At 32.5% G+C, this 9,847-nt stretch overlaps 1 protein-coding gene and 1 long non-coding RNA gene across 7 annotated transcripts in view; one reads left to right on the top strand and one right to left on the bottom strand.

Moving 5' to 3' along the window:
* The window catches only part of LOC138327348 (uncharacterized), a 153,897-nt gene that overhangs the window by 36,024 nt on the left and 108,026 nt on the right, over positions 1–9,847 (bottom strand). The window lies entirely within an intron of this gene.
* LOC138327347 (GRB2-associated-binding protein 1-like) overlaps positions 10–9,847 on the top strand; it is a 50,061-nt gene continuing 40,223 nt past the window's right edge. For 2 of the 6 annotated variants that reach the window (XM_069273372.1, XM_069273369.1), the window contains exon 1: positions 12–268. In XM_069273372.1, the coding sequence (XP_069129473.1) occupies positions 161–268 (108 nt within the window). In that variant the 5' untranslated portion in view covers positions 12–160. Of the gene's footprint in view, positions 269–9,498; positions 9,642–9,847 lie in introns of those variants that run through there. The other 4 variants (XM_069273370.1, XM_069273371.1, XM_069273373.1 and 1 more) reach the window with 4 other exon arrangements.

The following is a 9,847-nucleotide window of genomic DNA, read 5'->3' as shown; positions in this document are numbered from 1 at the left end:
GGAAATGGCCCCCAGAAATCTTCGCTCTGTGGTCGGTTTTATTTAGAATTAGCTTCCTGAATGTAGCAGTCTCGCGATTTTTCATCAATATGTCGTGGAAGTATTATTTGATTACTTAAAGATGAAGTCTGATTAGCTAGGCTATTGTATATCCGCAGCCATGAACAAGATATCGAACGTTGTTTATTCTGGTTGGATGGTGAAGTCTCCGCCAGAGAAGAAGTTTCGTCTGACAGGGCCCTGGAAGATCTTCCGAGCTGTAAGTCAAGTCAGTAGAATTTTACATCATATCGCATGCTTTCAATTTTTTTTTAAAATTTTCTTATAAAATAGGTTTACTTCATGACTGATCGGATACTACTGAAGTGTAACGCTACTCCATGGTCTATTGATGAACTGTGATGGATCTTTTGTGGTTACTTTCCTACTGTTAACAAAAACAAACCCTACTGTAAAATCATTCCCAACCGTTGTTGTTTATAAGTGATGTATTCAACTCATCATTGTCAGTTTCTCCACCTGTAAACAAAAAGTTCAACTTCATATTTTTATTGCAAAGATTATACTGTATTGCCCCACCCATCAGCTGCAGGTTGGGTGAGTGACAGTTACTTCTGTTATTGTAAGTGCTGTTACTCTGTGGTTAAGATGAACAACTGATAATTTACAAGCGTTTTTATTACAAAAATGAGAGTGCAAAGTTGACACTTGAATGGCCATACATGAAGACAAGCACATGAACATATTTTGTTCTGAAATTGATCATGTGCTTGTGTTATTTGTTAAAAGTATGAAATAACACCAAATTCAATATTAGTGTAATTATATAGTTACCTTGACTGTATATAGTCTATGTAATGAATACATATCAAACAACTGTTCATGGAGTGACAGTAGTCATTTAGTTGCTCATGTTTGATTTTTTTATTAAAAGAAAATGAAAAGAATCTCCAATTTATCGATAATTAAGTTATCAGTTCTCTGATTTCTTGTTTTGTATTTGAGAATTTCACCAGCTGCAGGTTAATGAAATTTTTAGGAGAAATTTTGTTGTCATGCTATTTTTATTAGAAATGATTCTTTCTTGGAACATGAACGTTGGAGTATACATATGTACATGTGTTTATACCTATAGATTTAGGAGATCAAACAATTATTAATTATAAGTATTTAAAATTTATGATATTTACCAATAGTTTTGGTAAGTTAATTGCTTAGTAAATAATTCTGAGGACATGCAGCCTAATTCAAGAAATTATCCAGACAATTGTACATGTACATGTATCAAATAATATCATAGCCATATTTTGCTGAGGCCACAAGAATTGAATCATTTCTTTTATGATAAGATTCAAAAGATTTTGTGAAAAATACCACATAACCTAATCATGGTTTTAATTTAAAACAAATACACTTTAAATCAGGTGATCAGCATGAGTTGTCTCCCATATCATGGGGCTTTAATATTTAACAAACTGAATCATTTTAATCCAATGCAAAAACAAATTGATACAGAAAATATAGGGAAACTATGGCATATATTATTATATGAAATTATTTCAAGTACCTTTCATTAAGCATAATTTATATTAGCCAGTACTTTTATGCATGGCTATGCCTGTGTCCATTTAAGGATTTTTGAGGCAAATATACCACTTTGTATTTCAGTCAATTTTAAATAAGTTTAGTTCTTGCTATATCTCAGCTAGTTCATTAATTGTTCATTAACATCAGAATAAATTTCTTACAGTGCACGGATAAAATAGGATATTTTGTATTTGGTCAAGTTGTATACAAATTACACATATATGCAGTTTGTCTGGCTATCACATAGGGCTGCCGCGGTTCACCGGTATATTGGGGTATTGCAATACACCACCAAAAAATATTGTACCGCGATACAGTTTACCTGTACCGGTTTTTTACGATATATTTTCTTAGTATCATAATTTCATTAATTTGATATAATTAAAACGTCCTGTCATTAAAACAAAACCAGCAAGTTTTATTTGTTTTCCTTTCCGATAATATGAAGCCATGTGGGTATCCCTTTCGTTTTCATTCGATTCAGACGTCGGTCAAATGTTTGTAACTAACGTGTATAATGTTCAAATGATTCAAACATTTGCATGACGTTGAATATAAACAATATGACATTAGGCTAGTTTCTGAAATATTATCAAGCTGATTCGCTTCATCAATCAACAATACCGGAATATCTAATTCTCTAAACACATTTAAGGCCCGGTGAATACATGGCTGCAGGGATTTTGCCAGCTTTTTCAGGCTTCATCGTCCGCCGCCATTTTCGATTTCCTACACGTGTCAAAACAACACTGCAAGCCGGTCAGCCCTTTGAAGTTTAATCACGATCGTAAGCTTATTTTGCCAGGACAATTGTACGTAAATTTGTTCATCATTTAGGTTCAAAAGTGTAAATATTTGCAGACACTATCATGTTTAGTTATTGCATTATTAGGTTACGATCGTCTGTAACAGTTAGCCTAGCGTTTTCACAAACAGACTCGTATTTTTTTAAAACAAGAACACATTTGAACATTTTTGTTACTCAACAACATGGTTCAAATCGATGTAAAACTACATAACATAGCACTGTATGTTTGTATAATGTAATGGGTGTTTTTATTATGGAATATATACAAAAAGGACAACACATATGTTAAGGTCAAAATATTGCAATACATATCACAATACAGTTGTTGTGTATCGCAATATATCGTGGTACGCTTCTGCCGTATCGCGGCAGCCCTACTATCACATATACTCAACAGAAAAATATGATTCTTAATTACAATGATCGGACAGTAATGTAGTGTTATTGGTGAATAAATTACAGAAGCAGTTCCTAATGATGTTGTGTTAGCTGTTACCAATCATATTATAGCAATTATTGTCCTGTATAAAATTATATAATTAGCTGGATAATGTCGTATAAATGCCTTGATATAATTACATGTGAACTTGGTTAAGGCTAACTTCCATGAATATGGTGTGTACTGACATGTACGGACACATAACAAAAAACACTGGGCACAATTATATTGGAAGCCATATAAAACCTACATGTATTACTTACTCAATCATAATCCTTTATAATTTATACCAATATTTTTTTAAGCGTTTAGCTATAATTTTCTTTGGAATGTGTAGGTGTGATATTATGCACACAAATTTAAAAGCTGTCAAAATGCAGCACATGTATAATTAGTTATTAATTAGTTCTTCCTATGCTCTTTCTACATGATTTATTCATTTATTTAAATATTAAAGAACAAGGTCTAGATTGGCATCAGGGTTTTTCCTGATGTAGGTTTTCTGCATCTCTGATGGAACTAACATAAATAAAAAAAAAACTGCTGCGTATGACACGTCAGGACTCCTAAAATAAAATTATGGGAGTCTCTGGGACTTAATGGGAAAAGTTAATGTAATTTAAAATGCAAAGTTACATGCACATTAGATGGTTACAAGTATCAAGAAGCATTTTTTTTTCAAATCATTACTGTATAAGATATATGGTACTTTATAGGATTATGAACAGTGTTTTGAATGCATTAAAGGTGGTATGAGCGCAAGTGGACACAGACATATTCAATGTAGTGCAGTAATTTTATTATCTTATTAATTAGCAAAATGGAATTCTATATTTTAGTATGGGACTCTAAAATTTCAAACTTAGGACTCCCAGCTTGGACCCCTCATTTTCAAAACTAGAAAGAAAACCATAGGATATTTGGTACCTGTACGTTAACAATTAAAGTGATTATGGTTTTAAAATGTCAAGAGAATATCTAGGATCCTAGAATGGAAAACTTTTCAGTAGAAGTCTGTCAACCTTGGAATACACGTAGCCTCTAATTACATACTCTTGGTTGTTAGGATGCAGGAGAGGAGGGAGGGATTTAACTTCCCAGAGATATCTAAATACATGTATAGGATCTTATGGGTGTTCATTCAGTTTCAAGTCTAAGAAAGTTTTTTTTGTGTACAAATAAACTCTCTCTGTATAGATAAAGCTCTTTCTTTTTATTGTAATTAAAATTGTGTACGGCATATGAATATGACATCAAAAAATTGAAAATGAAAAAAAAGTCTAAGAAGTTTTATTTTTTGCAAGCCTTGACAAACAAAAATTAAAACTTTGAAATATAGTTATAATATAAATCTCTGTATGAAATGAACACAAATACAAATTCAAGATACTTTTTATCATATAACTGCAAAAACCTACATTTTGAAGAATTTCAATGTCAAAATGTGTTGCAGTTCAGTGGAGGCAGCCATTTTGTCATGCTGTCACTATAAATTACCAGCCAATGAACATCACAGCCAGGTTACATTTAGGGCTGTGGATTGTCTAACATGTGGCGATCCGATCCAATCCACGATTCGAGGTTGACGATTCACAGATCGGACCACGAATCACCAGTTAGATACAAGCAAAAGATTCAATTGAAGTCGAAACTGTTTTTATTGATAAATCAATAATGCTCTTATATATTGATAAATGTTTGATTGATAATGAAACCATTTTTAGCAATTTTACATTCCTTATCACTAAGCAATAGAGGTACAGGTGAAGTACAGCAGGATTCAGTCACTGTAACTATAAAAAAAAATCAAATTATTTGAATTTTGAAATGACGTCATCTCAAAAATACTACTGCACATCAATTACGGCATGAAATCATCATGGTAAGGCATAAATAACCATATGAAAATATTTTCACTGTTATTTTGATCAAATACAGAATAAACATTGAGATTAAGAAAAAAATGTTTAAATCTGTAAGAGCAGTTACAATTTAATTTGGTTCTAGGCCTATAGTTTTTATTTTTAATCAAGTGATTTATGATTTTGACTCATAATAAGCCTACATGTACCTTTCGTTTTTGACATGGGGTTCACATCTACATACTCAGTAGCCTAATGTAATATATTCGTATTTTTACATATTTCCGACCCGTAATGAAAACGAAATCAATTATCATCTTTTACATCTCAAGAATTCAATAATTATGTTTTATCATTATTATTTTATGAAGAATCCACAACACTGCATCGAAGCGTGGATACGAAAATAACATGTTGCTAGCTTTACTTCACGCAGCTCTTGTGTACTTCCGGTCTACTTCAAAGTGAAAACATCGATGATATTCAGATTTTAGTGTACATTCCTTCACATTTTTGAGCTATGACAGCATTAAAGAAGGTATTATTTTTTGCTTTTGAAAGATCGTGATCCACAAATATCAGGAGTAACGAATACTCATATCTGATCTTTCTCAATAATTCGTGAATACTCGAGTACTCTGATACTCGTTACAGCCCTAGTTACATTGCACTAGTGACATATGCAAAATATTACATGGACAAAATGGATAATATCAGACAGATAGTAATAGATTGAGGATATTACATGAGTGACCATGTGATATGAAATTTATCAAACAAGGTCAATAATTTGATATGCCACAAACCTTTAAGCCAGTGATATATCAAATTAACACATTTAATAAATTTCCTATTACTTAGCCATGAGTAATAGTATATGTAATTATACTTCAAAACTTTGATGAGTCCCAGTACAAAGAAATAAATGGTTCTCAATATTGTGGTGAGTCCGACAGGAAATTCATACAAGTCCAGAACTCGTCTAGGCGAGTCCTGTAAATCAATGGGAATGCTTGACATACTTTATCACATACAATTCCAGGTCAGCGTTTATAAAATTCTAGGAAATAACATCAGTACCACTTGTCATAATCAAAGTATATCATGTCACATGGCAGTACCAACAGGAATATTATACCTTAGACGATAGGACAGAGTGATACTACAAGCTTTCAAATATGTTCTGCTAAACAAGCATTCCTTTAAAATACCATTAGTTTTGTTTCTTCATTTCTTCAGATGATCCATTGATTTCATCCCATAAAGTGTGAGATCTAGAACATAAACTAGCGAGAATTATAATTAATTGTCACTATTTGTTAATTAATGATAGCCACATGAATAAGGCCAGCAATTAATTAATACATTAGGTAATAATTAACTGACATCTGCAGATTTATTCCATATATTTTAATAGAATAAAAGTATTTCAATTTACTGCAACTATAAGTTTACCGGTCCGGTCTCATGCAGACAATCACATTGACAATGATCGTATCCAAACAAATTTGGTTATTCATCTTGAATTACGTATTATATCCCTGATACAGTGTATTTCTTATTGTTATCTCAAAAACAGTTGAGTCGGATTTCATTGTTTCTGTCTAGTTTATGATGCCAGCGACATGCACTTGCCAAAAAGTGAAAACGAAAGTGTTTCTCCTGGTGGGCACCATATGCATTTGTCATAGCTATACATGCATGTGCGGTCGACCTCTCTGTACATTGTACATACATTCAAAATACTGCACTGATCATGATTACGTAAGGACTGTAACACACTTGAATGCTGACTCGAAGTGAAGCGACAAAGAACATCACACGAAAAATGAGTTTCATTTCGGTTTTCAACACAAAAACATTGAATACAAACGTATGTATATAGAGAATACATGGTTATAGTATCTTACAATACAAGGTTTATTTTGGTGCGAGACTTAGGAAAGCCGAGATGACGAGGCTTTGCCGAATCATCTCGGCTTTCCGTGTCGAGCACCAAAATAAAACTTGTATTGTAAGATACTAACCGTGTATTCTGTTTATCCTGCAACCATTATGGCATTCAAACCGAAAGCAAATTGACAGTTATTTACTTGGTTTTGCCCGAAGCGAGAAGCTTCCAGTAGATCTTTGATGCGGAGGTAAAGATTCATTCACTATACCGAATGAGAGTGTACTCCTGTTTACTGCCGTGGGAAATAAATAAGCGCATTCACAAATAGTATCCGTAATTCTATTCAGTATGATACATCGCTCAAACAAAATAAAAATACTTAAAAAAAAACAATAAATACCTACTAAAGAATTATTTTGCAATACATACCTTTGCCATGAGCCAAGAAAAAGACGACACCGCCATACGAGATTTTCGATAGCGTAAAAATGACGTCATTCCGGTGAATGTGACGTCACGTTTTAGCAGGACTGAATGACGTTCCATTCACCGGAAGGTTCTAGTTCTGGGTCAAGTTAGAAAAAGTTCCGTCAGATATGGAACAAATTCACGTGATCGTATTGACGGATAAAGCATATCGTATTGACAGATAAAGCACAAGTTTATCCGGCAGTAGTTATCGGTCAGTATGTGGGACAGTTGCAGGATAAATGATCATTTGCAACACATTAACAATAACGATCTATAGCTATTTCAATGGAAAAAAATCATATCAATTTTTCAAAGGCAAAATCGATCATCGAATCAATTTTTAGTCAGACTCTATTTAATCGATGTTTTCGGTTATCGGTACACCACTAATACATACATAGTTTTGCTGGTTTATGCATAAGAAAATTGTCAGTATTAGACATGCACATCATTGTAACTTAGAAATTACCTGTATTAAATTCAGTATGTCTGTATCTTGACATTGCTAAACTGGTCAGATGAAATATTTCACTATAAGCTTATCATGATATAAAGAAAATGTTGAAGAGCCCAGGAAGAATTTCCCTGAAAATTGAATTCTATTAAAAGTGTTGTGTAATTTCCAGAGTATCTTCATAATATGATACAGAAAAATCCAACATGTTTTCCTAGAAAATTAAAGCATTATAGATTTTCCTTAATTTCAGTTATATTTAAATTTGTGTATGGAGATCCCAAGTTGAGGAATTAAAAAATTAAGGAACGTTCGTAACACTGTCGGGGCATGCTTATCATGAAATACATTAGATTATACTAAACCTCTTCCAGTTTGGTTTCCCTGATGCCATATAGTGTAAATACATCATGAACAAATTCAAATAAAACCATTAAAACATATATACCGTATAGAGCTAAATATTACCAAGACTCGATGCTCCAATATCACAGTTATCTCCCATGTTGTACGTTGATGTATGCAGTAGTCTAGTGATGGAACTTGAATTCTATATACCTGTATGTATACACTACTATAGTGTTATTTTTATTGAAGTTTGTTGAATGTATTTGTGTTGCCTTTTTGTCAGTAATTCCGAAAACTGATAAGTGGCATCTTACCCATTAAAACATATATGTAATTGTGTAAACTGTATACACACATCGTATTATGTCTTTATCATCCTATCTATTTTATACATTTGAAGGTCACAGACAGAAAGAGTGTTCCGAGCATACTTTGACTTCAAAATCTGTTGATTATGTTGTGAATTGTTTGAGTGGTGACCTGTTAAAACTAATCATCACAGAATCATAGATTTGTGTTCATTTCATGTGTCAAGGTTTTAACTTTTGCTTGCATGCTGATGTCAAGATGATCACAAAAAAAGAAGAAGAAAAAACCAAATCTAATTTAAACTTGTCCATAAAAGAAATTATTTATCAATCTTATCCTGTTAATTTGTGTACTTAATATTGGTATTTCAGTACTGGGTATTTATTTTTATTATAAAAAAAACCCAACCAATACTTTTGTTTGAAAGTGACAGGTATAGCGTTGATATTTATGATGATAATTATATCTTTTCTTCAAAGCAACTACAGCCATTACCTTTAAATGTTAACTTACTTCAGTAAAAGAACAATAATGTCCTTTCTTTTGATTTTAAATTCTAACACAAAGAAAATCTGAGTGTAATCAAGAATCACATCTTCTGATGAGTGTATTTAACTAGGAGCTTTTATTTAACAGATTTGGTTTCTTTGTAATGGTTTTTTCCCTGCTGACTCTAGTTGCTTGTGACTTTTGATTGTGTGTGTTGTAGCGTTGGCCCGGCTTTTATGTCACAATTTTACCTGCCTCGTCTGCAATCTGTCACTCCAGGCCAGGTGACAATGGTTACGCTCACCTGGCCACCGTTTACCTGTGAAGTTTTAACTCAAAATTATACATTTAAAGTATTTTTTTTCAAGACTTGTCATATTCACACGAAAACATTTAAGAATTAAAATTTATTCTTATAAAATTAGTTTAATAATTCATAAATTGAAATGATGTTTTGGTGTTTCTAGGTGTTTCCTCATGTGTAAGTTTAAGATTCCGTTGGTTTCAATGAACCCAATTTTGCAACTAATATGTGATAAAATCTAAGCTGACAATAATTGATAGGGAATACTCCTGAACAAACCTTCACAGGTATTCCCTCTGCTGTTACTTCATGCCTGTCACCTGTTGTTGATGTAAAATTGTATTTATTTCCACATGATAAAGAATCTAGATTTAATACTATGAGAGAAGCAATGTTTCTGGGTTTGTATGACAGGAGTAAAGTTGGGTACAGAGTCACATCTGCCAATCAGCTGTTGATCTGTGTGTAACATGTGGTAATCGGGGGGAGCTCCTGTGTGTGATTGATAGACAGAACCCCTCTCTATATATAAACAACATTGGTAATCTTAGTTATAGTCTAGTTATAGTGAAGAGGACAAGGAGGTGTTGTAATATCCTAGGACATTATGGATTACTAAAGCAAACTTAAATGTTATAATGATTCATGTGAGGATTTGCCTAATACATGTTGATTGGTAAGTGATTTTAACATATTCCATTATTTACATGATTTTTTATCAATTTTTTTTTATCATTTTCTCAGGTGGTACATACAGAAGCAAGGCCATTAATGCATACACTATATATCTAAAAGACATTACGAAATGTCTTTAAAATTTTGTTTGCTTAAAATTTGTATTTATACTTCTCGAAACAAAAATGCAGACTTGAGTCAAAACTT

Source organism: Argopecten irradians, chromosome 7 (genome assembly GCF_041381155.1).
Source record: "Argopecten irradians isolate NY chromosome 7, Ai_NY, whole genome shotgun sequence".
NCBI lineage: Eukaryota > Metazoa > Mollusca > Bivalvia > Pectinida > Pectinidae > Argopecten > Argopecten irradians.
The sequence above is the reverse complement of the archived record's forward strand: the minus strand, read 5'-3'. Positions and strand labels throughout refer to the sequence as shown.